Source organism: Perissodus microlepis, chromosome 10 (genome assembly GCF_051167445.1).
Source record: "Perissodus microlepis isolate ML-2025 ecotype Zambia chromosome 10, ASM5116744v1, whole genome shotgun sequence".
Classification (NCBI taxonomy): domain Eukaryota; kingdom Metazoa; phylum Chordata; class Actinopteri; order Cichliformes; family Cichlidae; genus Perissodus; species Perissodus microlepis.
Genome location: NC_140470.1, coordinates 12538019 through 12561011, shown reverse-complemented (window position 1 = coordinate 12561011; position 22993 = coordinate 12538019). Strand labels below are relative to the sequence as shown.

Genomic DNA, 22993 nt, shown 5'->3' with positions numbered 1-22993 from the left:
CAGGTACTAATTAAAAGATTAAAACTGTAGCATGCACACTGTGGAAACTAACTGAAACTAAACTGAGCTGAAAACAATAACGTGTTCAACTACCTTGAATTATTTCATTTAATTGTTATTTTTACTTAGTTTATTCAATTGCTTTTTGCACTGTTTTAAATTCATTAACCAGGTATGATTTGATTATATAGCATTACTTTGTTTGAGAAGAAGTGACCCCTTTGTTTTGATTACTAATATCTTGTCCCTTTAATTAGATGTTTTACCATCATCATAAAGTAACCTTGCGTCACATGCTTAGTTATGGGGTCAGCTCTGTTGAGGTCCACATTAGCAACCTGAGAAACATCTGTCCAGTGAAGTTATTGGAACCTCCACCATTCTTTTCTAATGAACTTCTTGAGCCACATCTGCATTTCACTGTCATTAAATGCTACAATTGACTGCATCCTTGATCAGGGCCTACAGATCTGCAGCTGGCTGTGTAAGAGTTTATTATGAGGTGTTTTTGAACATCATCTTCACTGTGTGGTGATAGGGAATACTCAGAGAGCCCTTCAAGCATTGAAACACCAGCTGCACTTTACAGAGCTGTAACAGCAGAGAGCCGTGTTATCATTCTCTGTCTTTATCTTTCAAGGCCGTGTAGTTCATTAAATAAAGCTTCAGTGGGAGTTGAAGAATATTAATGCTGTGCCTCTACCACTTTTATGTGTTTTATTTATATTTCAATGCAGGTAAGAGTTCATGGGATATCGGGCCTGCTGGGATCGCCAAGCCTACCTAATGAGTTTCATCCCTGACCAGTTTATCCAACAGTGAAACACATTAGAATTTCACACTAGCAGTTACCTTCAATGACCCCATTATTCTGAGTACAGTCGTGAAGTCTAACTTGCCTTGCTTTTTCAGTTTCCTAGATTTTAGGTGAGCAAAGTGGCAGGCAGGCAGCTCCTTTACTAGCTATAATGCTGCCTTATTGGCCAGCGAGCGTGCTGATTTGTCTCAAGGTGCTAGCGCAGAGCTTTATCATCTTCAAGTTATTAAAGTCCGTTCTGAGGCTGTGCAAAACTCTCAAAGAACTTGGACAGTTAAAAACACTCTTTATGTTTTCAGTGTAACCTCCCTCTCACCCCATCAAAGCTGGGACAGAATCCAGCCCCACTACAAGTCTGAACTGGATAAGCAAAAGAAAGTGAAGGAATATCCTCTCTCTTCATGCTTTTTCATGTATTTTCTCTCTATTTTAAAAAATGAGAGTAGATTAAGTCTGAAATCTAGCTTCCTATTCAGACCCAACTAAATATTTTCCCAGTGAATGTAGAAAAAGAGCGTTTACGTTGAAGCCGCTTTTCTTTTGTCACCTTCTGCTGAGATGAGGAACGTAATTTATGACTGAACTGCTTCACCACTCTGGATAAACCCATTATGTACATCCGTGGAAACACTTCAGCCCCTCTCATCCTGCTACATTGTGCCTCTCTGCAATTACTGCCCTCCAAGTCAACAGGACTGGGGAGCTTCGGAGCTATAAAATGTGCAATAAAATGTGGAAATCATTTTCTGGTTCTTCCTGAAGTTTCCTGCACGCCCCTCAGCTTTGTGATTTATGTTTTAAAGCACACCCGCTCTTCTTACCAGGGCTAGTAGCCCTAGCTAGAGTGTATTTGAAAAAGCTGTTTCAAGAGGTTTTTGCATCAATACATGGCACGAAACAGCAGCCGAGCTACTACTGGGTTACCTAAATGCCTCTAATGTAAATTTAAAGCTAAATGAGTCTTGTGAAAATGCTCATGATGAGTGTACTCCTGAGCACTGGAAAGAATCACAAATAATTAAGTGTTTGCTACTCTTCAGTGTATAAATATGGTTATGGAAAAAGTATCAGCCATCAGTGTCCGATCAAATCATCTCACAAAGAAAGGGTAAAGGTTATAAATGATCTTTAATATAATCCTCGGAACAGCGTTCAGTATACAGAACTTGCATTTTTTTTTAAATCAGAAATTAAACTCTAAGCCGAAAATTAGATAAAACAACTACCTCTAATCCCATCACACATTTTTAATAAGACAGTCCAAGCTTTCTGTAGGGATAGCCTGCATATTACTCTTTACCATGCGAGTGCACAATAAGCCCGGTGGCTTCTTATGAGCAAACGGATGAAGCTGTGAAATGATTTTGCAAAGTGATAAAGAGACTGCGCAAACAGTGTGACGTCACCATGCGTTCAAGTGATATTGCATCCTGCAATTTCACTTCCATAGCTACTTCATAACGCTTACACATATCTCACATCTTCCCGTACCTCATTTATAATCAGCTAATCAGGGATTCTACCAGACAAACTGACTGTACAGACTTTGTTAATGTGTCCTCAGAGCACTTATTTTGGTCAGAAAATTAATGGTAATAGTGGACACTGCATGCACATTATGGGGGAGAAGAAGGGAGACTTGTTTTCGTCTTTGGTGCCACGGGCCTTAACATCTAAGCCCCAAACTCCCCCAGACTGTCCAGTTACTTGATGACTGTTTATTGGTTGGCGTTGGAGTTGCAGTTAAGTTTCTGCTTCCAATTTAGAGAAACTTAAAACACATATCATCTGTTTTTGTAGGAAAATTGAGTTTAAACACCTTTTATTTCATTCCATGCATTTTTTCTGTAATTATCCTGATATTAGAATAAATGTTATGATCCCGCTTTGGTCTTTCAGGTGACAATCTTTCTGACAATCCATTTCCCTACATTAGCTTTTGTCACTGACCACAAGCAACGAAAGCACTACAACGAAAAAAAAAACTCTGATTTCAGCGTCACATTTCATGTAATTGGTCTCACAGAGTTGCCTTTGTGTGGTTATTGCACATAATAGAACCGGTAAGAAGAACATAAACCTTATAAACTGCAGGAGGTTTCATAAACATCACGATGTGAACTATTGCTATTAATCACAGCCGTCTCTGTGCTGAACAGCGAAGCAGATTAGTGATTAGTGATCTGCTCTCCAATCCAGCTGCTTCCCAAAGAGACTGCGAACCTCTTTAGCTACATAATGACATATTTGGCTCTCTGTTCTGTATCCCTGCCTTCTTCCATCCAAGACGTCTCGTACATTCGCCTGTTTTCACTCCTGATCATGTCATCTTTAATCCGCACTAGTGACGCACACGTGACTCCAGATGTTCTAAAAGAAATGCTCACTGCAGAGCGGAGGATTCGCATCTCCTCAAACGTGGCGGGACAGATATGTTTGGATGAGGAAATAAAACCACTGTCCCATACTCTAAAATTTAATATCTCATAAATTTCACTCCTAAGATGATCATGCAACATCCATGTGCCGTTTTCTTTCCCCCATTGCACTTTCAAGCAGCACTTGTCTTGTAGGTTTAAAAAAATAAAACTAAATACAAATAAATAAGAAAAAACAATAAAGATACACTGAAAAGTGCAAATGTACATTTGTTTACAGCATGACATACTCACTGTACAATCATTGGTTATATACTCACATTATTTGAAGTATTATAATAAGGATTACTAAGTAGCATAGTTGTAGTAAGAAATATTTCATAGCAAGTCTATTGGAAAATATTTGCATTGCCGTGTGACTAGGAGAGGCTCTTCTAAACATTGCCATGGTGATGTGTGTGTGTGTGTATGTCTGTAATGTACCTCTGTGTGTGTGTGTGTGTGTGTGTGTGTGTAAGAGAGAGAAATAGAGAGCCAGTATGTAGATATAAGGTGTAGTGTATGTGCAAACAAGGAAGCAGAGAAAACTCAAATCATTCTAGTTCAGAGGCACAAAAACCGCCCAGCCAGCATTTCAAGTATCTAACATTGTTTTGAACAACACGCATCTGTCAGACATCAGCAAAGCAGAGAGAAAGAGGAGGAAAGGAGGAGGGGTCTTCCTTTTTCAGCTCAGGGAGGAGGCAGCTAAAGAGTCATACGAGTGGAAACAAGCATTTCAAAGAACTGTGTCAAAAGAGCGACACTGATTAGACAAACAACACTTTTTCTTCTTCTTCTTCTCTTTTTTTTTTTGCTATTTTTTAGCCATAATATATTCTATTGCACTTCACCTAAAATGCTATTCTGTCTGCGATGAAGACGGCCCACTGCATCAGGCTGCAAACAGCTTACTCGCTTTCACGTGTCGCTCCCAATTCACTCAATGCTTCCCGGGTTGTGGCAGAAGCAAACACATGCAGGAGCAAGTAAGGAGTCGTTAGGGCCGGATGCGGGGCGAATCCATGTCAGTCTTTGTATAAGACACATTGCTTAACATATTCACAAGCTCTTCATCCGAGGCAAAGTGTCCCATCACTGTGAGCGCTGGGGCAGAAGGCCTGCGAAAATGGTCTCCAGCGAGGAGAGTCATCCACTGGCAGTCGATTTCTGTTCCATAAAGACAAGTCGCCACGTCGTGCAATTTGGTAAGGATACCTGACAAGATTATCCTACAGGAGAGAGAGAGATGAGCCCCAAAAAAGGCTTCCACTTTTCTGTTGGCTATGACAGAGGATCTGACTTGAAATCACGTTTCAGGGTCATCTTGATGGCTGCTGTTCTTTGTGTCAATTAAGCAGATTCTGGTGTGGGCCTTGAAATACCTTTTAGGCACTGGATTAAGAAGCTCCAAGTTACAAACACTTTCCTGGAGTCACCGAAAAAAGTACATTTTCAAAATTCTCAGTTTAATGAAACATGCGATCTGCTTTTTTGGGGGGTGTTCTGTCCACTCATGGTGCCACTGAACAATATTTTTATTGTATTTATGAAAGGTGATGGTGACCATTACCTGGTATACAGTAACGGTGTGCAGGGAACAACAATTCACAGTTGAAACTTTTCATTTTCTTATCAGTAAACCTTTTCAATCTGTGCCATACTGTACAGTTTGAGTAATGGTGCAGCACATACTCGATTGATTTTGAAATGTTGAAACTGAAAAAGAGAGAGGATAGGTTTTCTTACTATCTCACACTTCTGGGATATTCATGAGCATCCATATCCATCAGCACTGTGGCTCTGGACGTCTTAACGCTCTGACTTGACTTTGTAGCGCAGAACCAGGTAAGTGGCGAGTCTGAGGATCAGGAAGAAAACCCCCAGCACCATGAAGTCCACGTAAAGCTTTGCGTCCTCCACATCCAACAGCTGCAAGACCTCCTCTGGCTTTTGAAACTTACACACAGGGTCTGGACATTCAAGCTCAGACCGGTTCATCCCATAAATAGAGAGTATCACCCCCTCAAAGCCATACCTAAAAGTGGGTGATTAAAGAGAGTCAGTGTAGACAGTCAAACCACAGAAACCAATTACTAAAATGAGTTTAGAAATTTTTTTTTCTATTCAACAGCCTTAGAAATTCATTGGTAGCTGACATACCTGACATAGGAAACATAAGAGCTCCACTGTAGGTATTTGGGAATGGTGTCAAAATTGACAAAGAAGCCAGAGAAAAGGAGGACAGGTATAGCTGTGACTGGGCCCACAAATGTTGCCACCTGTGGAATAAATTAGCAGCAAAAATCATATGAAAAAGTTAATTTCTTACCTTGTAAGCAGACAAAAGAAAGTACTGTAGTATAGCGTTTTATATTTAAGAAAATAATTTCAGAACTGCCTTTTCACTCATTTATTAACAGAAAATGCTGTTTCAAAGACTTAGTTATAATAAAAAGGTTGCATCATCATTATCCGCTGTTTGCTCACACTGGTCACTTTTTCTATAAAATGCAGGCTTGGTGCATCCTCGATGATGCAGGTAAGGAACCTTGATTCAGTTCATCTGGAGACAGCATTTTTCAGTTAGAAGAACATTTATAACTCATCTAAGTGATTTCTTCCATCTCAGCTGACTGCACATTCTCCATATTAACAGTACAGCTGCACAACAATCAGAACCAGCACCATTGCCTAACACAAGATCAGCTTCATGATTGTTAATATGCAAATTATCATAACCCTTGCTCAGTGGCCATATGTGCTGTTTACAGAGACTTGGGGAACGGCTGGGAAGCCACATCAAAGGTGGGATGTTGCAGTTTAGTTATACCTACAGAGTAGGGGGCACTCTTTCAGTGATGAGGATGAGGATCAGCCTAGACATGGAGGAGAGCTGGTTTGAGCAAACGGCCATATGTATATAAAAGGAGAGCAACCATGTCTAGATCAAGGAGGGTACCTAAGAGTATCTTCACATTGCTGATTAACTGTCATTTTAATATGCATATTATCCATCCATGTTCTTTTTCCTTTTTTCTTGAGAAGAAGGGAGCGTCTGAAGCCAAGAGGTGGGCCACACCCTGAAGAAGCTACCAGTCTGTTGCAAGGCTGACACACAGATCATTCACACTCACATTTAAACCTATAGTCAATTTAAAATTGCAAGTTAACCTAACCTCACCAACTACATGTCTTTGGACTGTGGGAGGAAGCTGGAGTACCCGGAGAGAAGCCGTGCAGACTTGGGGAGAACATACAAAGACCACACAGAAAGGAGATTCAAACCCAGGACCTTGTTGCTGCAAACCACCATGCCACAACGCTCTCTGAATGTAATGTGCATATTAATGACCACAAACTGAGCTCATGGCTCATTGTTAGGCGATGCTGCTCGTTGTGATTGTTGTGCAGCTGCCTTGTTTATAAGGCTGGGATATCTGCAATCAGCTGAGACTGAAGATAACACAACGTCTGGATGAACTGAATCAACTTTCTGCAATATAAAATTTGTTCTGTTACATTGTGGAACTGTCATTATAGGTGCTGCTTTTTTCCCATTGCATTGCATTACAGATTTTTGAGGACCTTATCATTCATTGTGGCAAACTACAAGTGGTAAGAAGACACTATGCCACTGCGAAGTCTGGGATACTTGTCAGCATCCATGTCAGTGCTGGATAACAAGTTATTTAAAAAAATATAATAACCAAGTAATTGCATAACTTTAAAACATCAGCTAGACGCCTTATCAAACTCTGTCAAGAAACCTTTATATAAATACACACAGTATCCACCATTCTGGGATGGCTGTAGGTCAGCAGGTAGAGCAGGTCATCTACTAATCGTAAGGTTGGTGGTTCAATCACTGGCCACTCCAGTATACATGCCAAATATCCTTCGGCAAGATACTAATCACAAGTTGCTCTCTGATGCATCCATTGGACTGTGAATGTTTGACAGAAAGCACTTATGTAGAAAAAGCATTTTTAAAAAGTGAATTAGGTGAGTTGTATAAAGCGCTGAGTGTCTCAGGCAGAGTAGAAAAGCGTTATATAAGATCCAGTCCTTTTACCATTCTCTTTATTTACATGTCGCATACATATTATGTTTTTTTTATTGAACAAATGCCAAAATAAAAACTGAAACACTGTGGTTTATTAACCAACTATCTGCAGAAATGTATTAACAATGCATCCAGTGTAACTGCCTCACCAACAACAGAAGCCTTCACAGAAGGTCACAGCAACATCAAGCGTGCCTACAGAGCAACACCCCTCCCCCACCTAGGACAATGTGACCACCTCTATCTGCTCCTCATCCCTGCCTACATTCCCCTCAGGAAACAATCCCCTCAAAGCACCCATGTCATTAAAACATGGCCAGATGATGCTCTGTTTTGATCTGAAAGACTGGTCAATCTTTGAACAGAAGGACCTGGAAACCTCCACTCAGTCTGTCCTTTTCTACATTAAATGCTGTGTAGAGAATGTGACATCCAGGTTTTTCCTAACGGAAAACCTTAGATAACGAGTGAAGTACAGGCTCTGTTCATGACTCATAACTCAGCCTTCAGGCTGAGGGACATTTCCCTGTTCTGCACTGCCAGTGCCAACCTGAGGAATGGCATTAAATGGGCCAAGGAGGCCTGCAGGAGGTGGATAGAGGGCTTCTTCACCACCACCAACACTCACCAGTTGTGGAGAGGTATCCAAACTTTCAGTAACTACAAAGGACAGAGCCCCACAACCCCCGACAGCAGCCTCAAACTCACAGGGGAGCACAACACCTTCTTTGCTCAGCTTGAAACCACCCCTCCCCTGGGAAATTCTGAGGAAGAATAACGTGGACCAGAAGCTGCTGCTGGTCTTCTACCGCTCCTCAGTGGAGAGCGTGCTCTCCTAGTGCCTGGGTGTTTGGTCCTTAGGAGCCACAACTGAGAATAGAAAGGCTGTGCAGAGGGTAATTAACACTGCCCAAAAAATCATTGGCTGCACTTTGCCACTCCTGGAGACCATCGCCAGATCCTCCTGTCTCAGGAACCAGAGCCATCACAGGTGACCCCTTGCACCCCGCCCACCACCTGTTTGACCTGCTGCCCTCTGGTTGGCACCTCAGGTCAATTAGGTCCTACACCTCCAGGCTCATTAACAGCTTCTTCCACTGGGCCATTCGGACTGTCAACAACCACTATCCCCCCAGCTCATCTCTGCCCACCTACCCACCAATCTGAGCAATGGTCTAAGTAACCTTCATCACTCAGGCCACTCACACAGGCCACTTGCCCTATTCAGAGCAAGTCTTTACTTTGCACTACCTCTGAGCACTTTGCAACTATTTTGTTCTCCAGTGTGTGCCTTTTATCTTATCTTGTATATATCTATCTTGACTGTATATATTTCTCCTGTTTGCAGTTTATTCCTACTGTCTACTATTTAGTGAGTGGAGTGGAGCACCTACAATTTCATTGTACATGTACAATGACAATAAAGGGCTATTCTGTTTCTATTCTATTCTATTCTATTCTATTCTATTCTATTCTATTCTATTCTACCTCACACCTTCCACTTTTAAACAAAACTATAATTCCTAAATGCAGACTTGCCAGAATAAACAAAGCCAGTTTACCAAAAACACAGAAAATTTCGTTAATAAAAATTTTGGATTGCAGGGATACTTTTTTTTTTTTTTTTAATTTTGATAAAGGGTGACCACCTCCACCTACGTTAAACAATAAATGATTACAACACCTCATCTGACACACACAATCTCTTGTTGTGTGCTACATGTGAAAAAGGGCAATTTAATGCCAAGATGTTCGCAGCATTGTTCAGAGTAAATGTATGACTAAAACCACCCACTGTAGTAACAACTCTGCTGTGTGAGCCCATTCGATTTATTTCAAACAGTAGAGACAGTCCAGCAGCGAAAAAAGCAAAATCTGACACACAAACATCTTTTATTTTACTGAAAATCAGTCAGTGCACTACAGGTCCATTTTTACATATTCAAGCATTTATAATATAACCCATAACTAAGGGTGTAATTCCCCTGTAATTAAATGAAATTTCATTGTATTTTATTTGAAATTTCAATGTATTATATTTACCTACAAATACGAAGGCAGGGACACTAGAATAAGGAGGTAACAACTCAGGTTGTTACAGGAAACAAAGAAATAATTACATTTTAAGTAATTTTAAGTAATGTGTAAGTAATTTTAGATTGTGTATCAGTAGGTTTAAGTACTGCATAACTTCAGGTACCATACAGGAAAGAACAAATAATTACATTTTAAGTAAGTAAAAGTTGTGCATAAGTTTGGGTTATTTTACAGAAAAGAAGACACAACTTACACTGTAAGCAACTTTAAATATTGTGTAATTTCTTGGTAATTTTGCAAAAAACCCCCCAAAAAAACAATATTTCCCCATCTTAAATAGTACATGTACTTGTGTACTTTTGTTTATGTACTTTTTGGGGTGCACCAAGCTACTTATTATGAAGTAGCTTAACTTTGCCTCTATCATTATAAAACCACATGGGTGCATTTATTTTTTCTTGTACGTTGTTGGGAGAGAACACTCCATTACTTACCTGCAGAGATGTTGATGCAGCTCCTATAAGCAGACCCAGCGACTGCGCCACCAGCGCTGTGGATGTAGACAAGGCCATAAAGAGCAGGTAGCGACCCACCTCTGCAGGTTGTTCTGTCATCCAGTACACTATACTACAGTACATAATTGGACAAATCACCTGTGAAGCAGATTTTTAATGCAATTAGTTTAAACTGTACTCCACGCATGCACAAAATACGAAGTGTTCAAAAAGCAAAACATTACCTGGAACGGTATGTCAGCCATGGTTTTGGCCAAGTAATAGGCCTTCAGGCTGTACCAGTAGTTAAGATGTTCTCTCACAAACACAGACATCTCTAGAGGAACTGTGGAACAACAGCGGCATTTAAAGACTTTCCACTTGTAACAGACAAACAACTTCCACTCTCTGCATAGAAGACAAGTCTTACAGGTTAGCACTGTGGGCATCAGGGCAGCAAACATGAGGAAAAGCATAGAGAAGAAGAGGAAGCCAGTGTTGTTGAAAACCTTGCTGGCATCATTTCCAATTTTGAGATAGAGCAGGCCAATGAGTACACCAATGGACAGATGGGACATCACCCTAAGGTGGGTCAGCACCTTGAGAAAAAAAAAGAAATAAAACTCAAAAGTCTGTAACTCATGACAAGAATAAAAACAAAGTTTAAGTAAATTTTAATTGATAAAATCTGGAGATATTTATAGAGTAAATACTATACCGTATCTCTGCATATTGTAATGAAGGTTCTTTTGAAGAGGATGCAAAACTGTGTGAATGTACTGGTGGCGAAGCTATGCTTCTCAAGCGTTCCTGTGTCCTGTGCAAAATTAGAAATAATAGAGTACTCATATCAGTTAAAATGATAACATGTAGCATTATTTCTTGGTGTATTTTAAACAAGAGTGTTTCTGTCTAGTGGCAGAGACACTTGCAGCTTACTTACTGTCTATAACTTGTTTTGTTTTACAAAAATGAAATTGAAAACTATGACGGTAAGGATATCTCTATTCAACTCCACAGGGAAACATGTTCTCTCTAATTATTATTACTAGGAGGAGCAGGATCGGGATGCAGCAGCACCCAGGGGCCAGCTCTTCATGTAGGCCACTGCTTTGGTCAAGGGCACAGTGACAGCAGAATTAACCCAGTGTGTTTTCATGAAGAAACCAAAGTAAGCTCGAAGCGTGAGGAGTGGTCGCAAACTCCACACGGACCAGGTTCAAACTCAAAACTCCACTTCCTGTGCAGATCTAAGCTAAATCCACACTAGCTGTAGTTTTATTTAAAGGACAGATACAAAAGTGGTGTTTGTCTTCTGGCTCAATCAGAATCAGAAGGGTAATAAGTGCATAACCAAGAATAACAGAGAAAATCAATGACCTCACTGCGTTTAAAGGAAGCAGCAGGGCAAAACTGCATGTATGCATTAAACAGGAGTAACCGTAAAGCAGACAGCTGTGGGTGGTTTACAGTCACGGTTCTAGCATTTTTGCTGATGCTCTTATTAAGTTATTATATTATAGGGCTGAGAAAGACAAAGTGAGAAGACAGCTTATAGAGACTAATGAGACAGATCAGTGGAGTAGGGATGAAAAATTTGTACCATTTAAAAGGTATTACTGTGAATAGGAAATAGGAAAGGTCTATTTTTTATTTTATTTTTTTGCCTCAATTTTTAGCTACTGATTATATTTTTTATTGGCTGTCATAGCAGCATTTTTAAGGTTCCCATTCAGCTGTGAGCAATTTGAGTATCTGTGGTGAAATACAACCCCAGTAAGTACAGCACTACTACTTTTTATAAAGGTATCGTTTATCATTTCTATTATATGGTGGCTTTGTAGTTTAGAAATATGTTGCCTGCATCTAATTGTTAATAGAAGTAGACAACAATAACAAACGTGGTAAATTCCAGGAAAACCAGAGACAACAAAAAGCAAGATTTGATCAATTTTCCTAATAAATGAACAATTCTTTAAAATGAGTAAAGTCTGGTACTTTCAGGGGTTTAATAATGTTAAATACCAGACACACAGGGTGTGTGTGATGTGTTAAAGCGCTGATATCACTTACACTGTGACACTGTGAGGGACAGGAGGAGTCAGTTTTGTCCCTCGAGTTCTTTTTGCCCTCCTCTGAGCACAGTCCGCCCTGGACTGCGTCAAACAGCACTGGGTTCAGGTCTCCGTACTCCCCCGATGCCACCTCAATGACTGGGAATAGAGAGGACAAGCTAATGAGAACGATGCATAACATATAAAAAGTTATGCATGGATATACACTTGTAATCAACTCACTGAAATCAGCTGGATTATGATATGTCGGGCAGTGGAGACCCAGGTTCTTCAGATAAGGGATGAGGTAAGGGACTGTGCCCTTGTATATGCACTGACCCTGACTGAGGATGTACAGCTGGTGAATAAGAACACATGTACAGAGTAATCAACATAGTTTTGAACACAATGGCTCCGTGAATAATGCATCAACAACTGGCAAAACAACAGGGCCGGGTATCGACTGCCGCACAGCTTCAGCTGCATGAAACAAACCCTGCAAGCATGTAGTGTCTAGGTCTGAGCTGCAGCTAATGGGTGGTGAGGCATGCCCGGGAGAAAGAGCACTCAAGTTACCTTATCAAACATCTCAAAGAGCTTGGCACTGGGCTGATGAATGGTACAGATGATTGTCCGTCCTCCCTGAGCCAAGGACTTCATGAGGGAAACGACCTGGAAGCAGGACGCGCTGTCCAGACCACTTGGATGGGACACGCAAAGAAAGATGCACTATTTAGACTGCATTTCAGCTGAAATCACACAGAGTTAATCCAGATGAGTGTTGTCCTACCTGGTGGGCTCATCAAAGAACATGACAGGTGGATTGTTAACCAGTTCCAGGGCAATGGCCAGTCTTTTACACTGGCCCCCAGAGAGAGAGATGGTACGTGTCTGAGCACACTCCTGAAGGCCCAGAGCGGTCAGGATCTCGTCCACCTTCAACCCAAACAAAGAGAAGTGTTGGAACACCGCTTACTCAAAGCTAAAAATAGAGGTGTGCAATATGAAAGAGATTCAACTTCAAAGCCAAATATGGATGTATGCTGTGATGTGCAGCAGAAGGATTTCACTGCAGACAAGACAGTGGTCATCAACTGCAGCTGCACATCAGCATACAGCGTTTTGCTGCCTTCAGTGTTGTTTGATGTGGATCAGACAAGTATTCTGGCTCCAATGTGATAATGTGGCTTGGGTTAGCTGTGATAATATAAGGCAGGGATGTCAAACCTATTTTGCATCATGGGCCACAGCCCACTTTAATGTTACTTTGGCCAGACCAGTTAAACCCACCTTTCTGACACTGTACAGAAGAAGCAGAAAATTTCTTTTTTTAAAATATTTTACTGAAAATAAAAATTCTATAGTAGGTAACTGTTTATCTATTACTTAATTACTTAATTATTTGTAATTTGAACAAGGGTGGGAAGTCATTATTTGTAAGAAAAGCTGTCAAACTTATGAAATACAATTAAAAGTCCAAAATTTATGCCTTCCTTAACATTTTCCAAAGCAGTCCAGGGGGCCGGACAGGAGTTTTTGTTTGGACGATTCTGGCCCCTGGACCTTACCTTTGGCACCCCTGCTATAGGTCATTGATTTCCATTATATCAGGCAACTATTAGGTTGACCTCCTCTGTCTTGTCTGTGCCCTGCTTCTCTAAATAGCACAATATAAATTCTTATTAGAGAACTGTTTCAGGTTAAAGTCCTCATTTTTTTTGCAGTTTTACCCCAAATTACCTCAGAAACATTTGTATTAATGGCAAGCAAAAATCTCTGCAGCTAGACACATTTCTATTCATTTCCACACCCCTAACACCAGCAACCGCTTCTGCACGTAATGCAGAAATACCATCAGTAAGTTCAGACTTACAAGCTCCTTTTTGACCTGCATGCTCTCGTTCAGTTTCAGATTGGCGGAAACCTGAAAGACAGACAGAACTCAGCTCTCATTACTGAACTAGGATTCAATGAGAAGTTAAGATTTTACTTTTTTAATGACCTCACCATCATGGCCTCCCTCGCAGTGAGGTGTGGCAGCAGCATATCATCTTGCATGATGTAGCAGGACATTTTCCTGAAAGTCCTCAAATCCCTCGGTCGGCCGTTCACCAGGATTGTACCTTTCATGCCGGTCTCCCTGTTTTTAAACACAGTACCAGCTTCTGAGCATGAGAGAGACCTCTTCATGTGCATATCATTCAATTTTTTAAAAAAAAGTTTGAAGGAGAAGATCTTCCATTTCCACATCTGCAATAACTCCAAGTGCAGGGCTCACCTGTACCCTGCCAAAATATTCATCAGTGTGGACTTTCCGGCTCCAGAAGGCCCCATGATACCAATCAGCTCTCTGCTGTTAAATCTTCCTGACAGACACTTCAGGAGGGCTTTATAACCTGACAACAAAAAAAGCTGAGTTATTTATAATCATGTGATTAATTTCACCAGTTATTCTTATAAGCATTACTTCAAAGTTAACACTCATGGTTTTAGGCCAAATGTTATAAGGTCTAATGTGAGCGTTTCTTCCTTTGGATTCAAATTGAACTCTTTCACTTATTCATTTAATCTTTTATTTATTCATTTTTTTTATGTGGCCCTGAAATGATACGGAAAGACGATGAGAACGAGAAGTACAAGAACTGTGTGAAAAAAAAAAGAGTAACGATGGAAAAATAAAACTGAATGCTCCTGATCTGATAAACAGCTCGTTCAAAGTGTTTAGAGCGGGAGTACTGCACTTTATTACCTTTGCCAACGAGGTTGTGTTTTTCACAGCGTTCACGTGTCAGTTTGTCTGTAAACAAAGTTTTGATTAAATTCCGATAAAACTTTGTAGGAGTGCAGAGTAGGGTGATGTTAACAGCCCATTAAAAACTGGCTTACATCCACCAAGTCTTCAAGGTCAACTTAAAGATTTATTGGTCAAAAAAAAAACTTTTGAAAGTATTAAATATGTCACATTTGACCTCTGACCTCAATAGATTGATCTGGAGGTCAAAGTGATAATAAAAGCTATATAGTTATATATAGCTTTATATGTTTCTTCCTGACATTATTTGTACTGACAACATATAGGCATATAAGGAATAACACATTGGGATTCTAGCTATCATGTTACTTTCGACCTCTGACCTCTTCAAAGTTAAATAAGGTCAAACTTTCATAAAATGTCTTCGTCTTTAAAACTACGCTTACATTTCTGCTGCCTTTATTTGTATTGGCAATATTTAGGAAATGACACTGATATACGGGTATTTTAAATATCGCATTATAGTTTGCATCCAAATATCGTGTCACATTTGACCTCTGACCTCACGTTTACGTGTCACATCTGCCTTTCTTTCAAACTGACCCCAAATACATTATATCTTTAAAGAAAGTGTTAAGAGACAGAGGATGAGCTGCTTAGTTCATTAGAAATACACTGCGATATAATATATAATCAGCTCAAGTTATTCATGTCCAGTTATTGACAAATAACTTACTTTATTTAGTAGTAATTCACTTGGAATGCATGTTCACATTTACTATATCCACAAAAATAAAAATAACTATGTCAAGTAGTTTCAACAGGACACTTTCCATTTAGTTTAATGCACTACACAAAACAAAAAGAATATTTATGAAATATAAAAATGTAACATTGTTCCCCTATAGCTGGCTTTGTGGAGGTCTGCGCTCCTCTTGTTGAATGTATGTGTTACCACCCTCAGGCTTTACAAGAGACAAAAGCATGAAATGAACTCTTTATATCCTGTGTTGGAATGTAAAGTGCTACGACCCATCCGCTTGGTCATTTTTAAACTACTTGTTAAAAAAAACCTTTTCAGCCTCCCGACAGTGTAACAGTGAAACAGGCAGTTTTGTGTCTCCAGTTGGAACGGACTAAGCTCACTGATTTTAGAAGAGCTTCAACAGACGGTTATGCAGGTAGCAAGCCTATTTTCACTCCACCACTTAAAGTCCCAGACGATAAATACCACCTTTAAGCAGAACTAAGACTCCTGTCAGTCACAGCACAGAGGTATTGGCCATGGCATTCCTACCACCCAGCAAAGGGAGTCTTATTGTAAATTAGAGATGCACTTGCTGTTAGAAGTGACTTCTTAAGTGAAGTTGGCATACAGAATGAAGCTTGAACTGCAGTTAGAGGGGGCTAGGGTTCAGGTGCGAGACAAAGGAAGCCAAGTTTATTTGTTTAGCACAAAGACAGTTTCAACTGCTCTGTGTAATGCGTTAAAATGCTTAAAAGAAAGATGAACAATAAAAGGCTAATTCAAGAAAAGAAAACCTTTAAATGCAAAAGATATGAAAACAAAATGTTCCAAAAGATTAAGCACAAAATTAAAAAATACAGAAAAGTGAAAACTCATAAATATTACTTATAAGCGGGAAAGAAAAAGAAATTTAGTTTAGTTTTAAAAAAAACACTATAGTTCAGACATATCCAAGCTCTCAGAGTCTCTGAGACCTGCAGGGGGTTTGGAGTGTGCATATTAAAGCAGTAATCTAAGATGATGATGCCCTCGCTAGCACCAACAGATGAACCACAGTCATTACTCCCATGCAGCGGTTTTAACAAACGGTTGCTTTGGTGTGGCTTGCAAATGAAGATGACTCCGGTTTTAATGATGAACTTCTCTAACCTTTGCAGTTCTCCAGGCACAATGGGAACAGCAAAAACAACCAGCTTAAGAGCTGACAGAAAACCTGAAATCTTTTTGAAATCGAATGTCAAAAGGAGCTTTAAGTACCCTGGCTTTTGACGTATGTCTCCCTCGCCTTACCCATTTCTCCAGTGTCCGTACGGACACATTTTCCTGTCTTGAGCTGTGTAATTAGGGTCTCAGCAGCACAGCTGCCAGCCTTCTGAGTTAAATAGCCTAAAAGTAGTGCCCCCTCCTCCTTTCAGTGCGATAACATCAGACAGCCTCCACTCAGACAGCAGAGCTGCTTGCTGCCAGAGAAGCAGTGATGCCATGGCATGTGGTGCATACTGATGATCTAACCTGATGCTACAAGCCGTGGACGATAATGGCCTTATCTGTGTGGGTCTGCAGGGACATAACCTAGTGCCATGAGAGCCATAGATCATGTGGCTCACCTCACTGTTCACTGCTATATTCAGTGAGTGACTAAAGCCTGATCTCATAGACAAAGTCAAAGAAGGGGAATAGCATCAGGTGTGGTCATCATATGTCTAAAGTGAAAGAAAATTATTAGATCTTTCCCAACAAACCTTCTTCTTTTTTCCCTTCACACTTGGAGTTCACTGTTTGTTCACTGGTATCTATTTTATCTAATTTCATTCTATCCTTAAAGGAAGTGTCTGCTAAAATACTACCTGGTTGGGGGAAAAAACACAATCCATCACAACAGACTGAAAAAAGAAAGAATACTTCACCGCTTTGCACGTCTACAACATTTTTATACATTTGATGCACAAAATGATTTCTTTAAAAAAGCAGCAAAACCAGAGACACAACCCTTTTTTTGCATACATTCCTCTTCTCTATCAAAACCTGATGTCTAGGCTGTCCACCACACAGCTGACACTTCAGTCAGAGACGTGGGTGTGCTATAGGCTACTGGTGAGAGCCAATGCATCATGGAGCCACGGGCCTCAATAAGAGATGAAGAGCGAGTGATAGAAGTGTAAGTTCTTTCTCACTTCACAGCCTCATTTTCAGCTTGGCTGTTTAACGGAAGAAACAGCTCTGTTAAACTGAAGGGATCAGAATATTTAATAGATAATATCCAGCCTTCGTACGGCAAACAAACAGAGTGGCTCCCAGTTTACTTTCATTTGATCATGCAGACGTCATGTAGAGATTTTATTTTCATATTTGATCAACACTAATGAAAAATATCCATAATCTTTCTGCAAGACAATGTCAGTGATGAAGCAGGATGCATGATTTCCATCACAGAGTCTCAGAACTGAGCATCTATGCTCCATTTTGAGCATGAACCGCTCCTTTTACAGATTTGAGATTAGCCCTAAAAGGATAATGGTACGAGAAGTGCAGCATTCAATGAATAAGCTGCAAATATAACAAAAAAAATAAAAGCAACCCTCCTTTGTCTGCTAACCAGATGATCAGTGCAGGTGCAATGAGCAACTCACAGTAAATCGCCTGGGGGCATGTAAACATTTCCCACTCTCCCTTCCTCCCTCCCTCCCCTTTTAAGTATGAGCTAGTGTTTCACCAGTTATCTCCCTTGGGAGGAAAATATCCTCAACATGAAAGCGGGTCACAGTAGCTTCATCCTAGCAGCGATAAATAACTGGCCTCACGACAAAAGGGCCCACAATAACAATAACACAGACAGAGGACGGCTCATGCATTACCTTCCTCCACTGACTAACAGTAAACAGAAACTACGTTCACTGCATTACAAGTTCTTCTGCTTCCTGCTCATCACAGAGATTTTCAGAGATGACTCATAAGCAGTGTGTCAATAACCAAAAGACTTAAACACATTAAATACAAATGACGTCACTTGCTCACGGCTTGTCCTCTTTGCTGTCCTACAATGTGTAATTCAGTGGGAATAATATAAAAACGTGTGTTTTTTACTTGATATAAATGCACACAGCAGATCAGCAGTTCTAAGCTCTGTGCTGTTACACTATCTTTGCAGCTTTGATCAGAGAGGAGCAGCTCTGAGCTTAGCTGGGTAAGTGAGGCACAAACACAGACAAGCCCCTCAGAATAAACTGCAGCACAGGTGAAATATTAAAAGATTAGAAAGTTAGGTGTGGCTTGCTGGTTAAAACAAATGGGCAGGATGGGCCCAGTATGAGGCGTGATCGGAGGTTCAGCGAGTTTGGACAGAGGGTAAAATGACAAGGAGAACCTCTTTTTGAATGGAGCCACTTAATTTGCAAAAGCTGATGGAGAAACACTTTCTGTTCAAACATCATCAGGCTGATGAGCTGAGGCAGGCACCCCGATGAGAAAACAGAAGCAAACCAGCGGCTGATTTTAATAAGACTACCCTCCAAAAAACATGGGCTTCAATGGACAAAGCAACGCTGGATTATTGATCCAAGCTAGAGGTACCCTCGCTGTTCCTCTTCGCTCCTTGTTGATACTCTCCACGAATTCAGGTTTCACAATACTCCTCTGCCAGGCTTTCATAATGCGCATCAATATTACACAAGACTGAAAATAGCACAACCTGCAATGCATCATGTAGAGGCTTTCCTAGGGTAACATGTGCCTAGTGTAAATAAAGGATTCCTCTGAAGCACCCTTTATCCTCACATTCCCCCATCCTTTTGAGCATATAGAGCATTAAAAAAAAGCAGCTAAACCGAACAGTTTGCGGAGGGTGGTTTATTTGACGAGTTGACTGAAGGCTGGAGGCTCATCAGCAACGAGGGCATTGAGTTTAAGCGCTGTTTGTATTTCACAAGCTCAAGCTCAACAGCTCAATCATGGGCTTGACTCGCCATCGCCACAAAAGAGACGCAACGCAAGCAGCGTGCCAACCTGCAAGTGTAAATTATTTACTATGTCTAAACTGTGCTGAGCGCAGCAAAGCTTGCAGGCACACTGGCTGCTACAACATGGTGGAGGTCTGTGAGTGTGAGTGTGTGTGTGTAGTGGGCTGGGATACATGTGGCAGAATAATGGAGAAGGGTAACAGAAAATAACAACAACAAGAAAAATTTGTTTTTCTTAAATGTCACAAAGGCTTTTAAAGGCCTCCTCGTATTGATCGCCATTGGTGATGTTTGCTTGCTCATCCATCATGGTTACTGTGTGAATTAAGCATTGCCCGTACCTCTCCTCCTCCACCACGGACCCTCCCGGATGGTGTACGAAAGCTCATTGAACTCCAGGTCCACAGCGGAGCGGCGTGGGAGGTGGGAGAAGCGCTGGGCCTCAGTGATGTGGTTCTCCACTTTCTTCAGGTGGGTGAGCAGCGGCGCCTCCTGAGGCGCTCCGCCATGAAGTTTGGTCTCCTCCATGGGGATGCTGACCGAGCCCTGCTCGATCGTCTTCTCAGCCATGCTGAAAGGCTGCAGGGGAGGGAGAGAGGGAGACGTGTCAGTCTCTGCTTCAAAAGCAATGGCATCTCGTATCTCTGGTTTTATACAGGTTATGAAGTGTAGCTCCCCTGATAAATGAACCAAAGCAAGGTTCGTTAATCACAAAGTATAGCTGACAGAGATAGTTTTTGTGTCACGTGCTAGATGCAGTTAGAAATAAAAGACACCATAATAAACCAGATTAATTCAAACTTTAGCCGGTAAACGGCACTATCCACGCAGCAGCTCTAATTCATTTGAAGTATTTTCTACATAGTGAACAAACTGATAGGCTTTTGTAGCCTCAGCAGAGGTGAGTGCATAAGGGTGTGTTCCAGGAATGGTTTTAGTTTAACTGGAGACATCATCCTAAAACTAGGTGCCGGACATGATCTGATTACAGTTTATTCTATGGACTGGCTGTTTTAAGGGAATGAGATTCAGAGCGTGAGGAGCTGGGATCTGGTTTCAGTCCTGCAGCACACTTCTGCTGATTCACACAAATTCACCCCGAGTCAAAGCAGCCTGTTGGAAGTGTAAACAAAATTATAACACAGTTATTTCATTCATCATTAATGAAAGTCAATAGGTTTTGACACACATAAATTACTATTAGAACTAAGTTTAATTAACTCGGGGGATAACGGGCCTAATTCAGACAGCTTAAGGAATTAATTGAGTGCCCTGGTTTTGACCAGTACGAGTTTTTTATTAAGAACCTTTAAATGAACTACGTGGATGTTACACATCAACATAAACATATTAAAGTACTATTATGTGAGTGAATGCTGTATGCCCAAAGTCCTGACTCTAAGTAACTTGATTACATGTAATGTTATTACATAAGTACAAAAACTTAAATTGGAATCTGGGCAAATGAAATTTACTTGATTCATTTTACACCAAACATATTGGTGCATTGTTGAAAAAATGGTATATGGTATAGATATAGTGTTTAAGCAGCAGGCTTATATCAAATTTTGTGTGATATTGTCCAAAATTGTGGAACTTGCTTACTGGCATGTCCTTCATAGTAATGTGGAGACTACTATCTGTATGTTCACAGATTGCTCTGACTTAGTGGGTCGGTATGTATATTTAACAAGCTCATACTATTTACATACTATTTATAATCATCTTTCTTTATAATATAAAAGTCTTGTATGTGTCTAATTTTAAGAGAACACAACTAATGCATAAAATTACAAAATTACATCCAAATACTTTTGAAAAAGAAAAACCTAGTTATGCAAGTCTGAAATGGCCATAATAATAATATAATAACAATAATAATAATAATATGATTATGTCTTTAGGACAGTTTTAGCCATTGTGGACAGATACAAATAAACAGGATATTGCAATGCATGCAATATACACATACACAAACCACGCCAGATCATCCACTTGGCCATGTCCAAGTGTGATCATTACAGGTACATCAGTGCTCATAGACCACTGATGATTATTACACAACACCAATCAGATCACGTAAACTACTGAAATTTGGGATGGATGTAAAAGTATATCAGAAAACATTTGTGGGATGCGTATTTGAATAACTACCCAAATCCAAACTGTTTAAGCAATTACTGTAAAGGCTACAAACGTCTGCTGCTGTCATGCGAGCCTTGCAGTGCTTGCAGTAGTACTCTGAGTCAGTGTCTGCCACTGATGACCTACTGTATGTGTAATAAAATATCCTCAGATAAAGGAGGGCCAGTGATGAAGATTGACCAAGGTTTCTATTGATCATCCTCCCATTAGTGACTTTCCATTACAAGCCTGCATATAAGCGTTGTAAAACCCTGACAGACTTTAATGGCCTCTCAGTCAGAGGAAGGCCTCAGTGTTTCACCATGTGCGGCCCTAAAGACAGGACACATGAGCTCAGACAGCCATAGAAGAAGTCTCCTATACAGGGGGATGAAATATGGTTATCACTATAATGTATAGCAGTGCAATATGCACTGATTCTGCGCCCTGCAGAGACTTGCCATTGGTGGTGAGGGATGCTCACCTCTCTCCAAAAAGCACCTGTTAACGGTAAAAGGGTGAAAGCCAGACACAGTATTTAGCAGAAGTGACTTTTTTAAGTAGATGAGTCATACATTAGTATGATCTGAGGACATCCTTGCAGTAAAAGTGGCTTCACCGGTCATTTCTAAATATGCAGTGTGTTTCATTGCACATGCACGCGCATACACGCAAAACATTTCACATACTTGTGTTGAAATGACCAGGTGAGCAGCTCAGCCCTGGTTTCCCTCCGGGTGAGAGCAACAGTGCTCAGTTGATCCCTTCAGGCAAAACAGCCCAGTCCTTCCACATCAGAAGGTCTCCCAAATAGTCCCAGCCCAGCAAAAAAATTCAAAAAATAAAAAATAAATAATAAAAATAAATAAATGAAGATGATCACTACGAGCCACAGTCAAGCAAAAATCAGCGGGGCAGTGAAGGACCGAGCTGTGTTCCCCTTATCAATATCACTCGGGGTGCGGCGCACATCATCCCGCATCAACTACAGCAACCCCTGAGATTAAGATCATGTCCGGCCTCAGACTATGACTGCATCCCGGAGAATCGTCAGGGGAGCGGGAAGACTGTCATGTTTTCCCTCGCTGAGATTGTTCCTTTCATGAAATCCGTCCGTCCCGAACTCGCATCCAAACGGCCTGTACTCACACACATCCCCCGCAGCGGTGTGGACGCCAATCCTCAGTCGGTGACATCTGGAATCACACACACAGACACACACACTAAACCAAGCAAACAGCGCTGCAGATGCTTCAGCAGCATCAGCTGCAGCCCGACAGAGCAGCCGCCGTTATCCTCTCGCCGGTTAGTGCGTCTGTGTGGTGCGCACGCCGGTCTGGGATGCAGGGCGTTGCTGGCAAGATGCTAGTGGAGGAAACAGTGTTTTTTTTTTTTTTTTGACAGATCAAATCGTCATCCCGACCTGGTGTTTTCTAATGAATTGGAAATAAAACCTGTGAACAATAATCTACAGCAGGGCTGATCGATAATAAGCACATTTCCGAAACATTTTAAGAATACTGGGGGG

General features: G+C 40.8%; 1 protein-coding gene across 2 annotated transcripts; it reads right to left on the bottom strand.

The window, feature by feature from the left end:
• Window positions 1-1926: 1926 nt before the first annotated feature.
• On the bottom strand, window positions 1927-22834 carry abcg4a (ATP-binding cassette, sub-family G (WHITE), member 4a). Of its 2 annotated transcripts, XM_084942103.1 has the most exons (16): window positions 22155-22834; window positions 19683-19920; window positions 14635-14682; window positions 14164-14281; window positions 13893-14025; window positions 13759-13809; window positions 12676-12821; window positions 12462-12585; window positions 12129-12243; window positions 11905-12044; window positions 10550-10648; window positions 10262-10430; window positions 10077-10177; window positions 9832-9990; window positions 5398-5516; window positions 1927-5272 (listed from the first exon to the last, which is right to left on the bottom strand). In XM_084942103.1, the coding sequence occupies exons 2-16, from the start codon at window positions 19909-19911 to the stop codon at window positions 5047-5049; spliced, it is 1977 nt and encodes a 658-aa protein (XP_084798229.1). In that variant the 5' UTR covers window positions 19912-19920; window positions 22155-22834; the 3' UTR covers window positions 1927-5046. The 2 variants fall into 2 exon arrangements, with proteins under 2 accessions (XP_084798229.1, XP_084798228.1); XM_084942102.1 differs by lacking the exon at window positions 14635-14682 and having other exon boundaries at window positions 22155-22833.
• Window positions 22835-22993: the final 159 nt, after the last annotated feature.

Bases quoted from the DNA above. Each gene is read 5' to 3' on its own strand.
- abcg4a (XM_084942103.1), bottom strand. From the start codon at position 19,911: ATGGCTGAGAAGACGATCGAGCAGGGCTCGGTCAGCATCCCCATGGAG. The intron at 12,822-13,758 runs GTAAGTCTGAAC...TTTGGGTTGAAG, and splicing joins TGCAGGTCAAAAAGGAGCTT to GTGGACGAGATCCTGACCGC. The intron at 10,431-10,549 runs GTATAGTATTTA...TTTTTTCTCAAG, and splicing joins TTACAATATGCAGAGATACG to GTGCTGACCCACCTTAGGGT.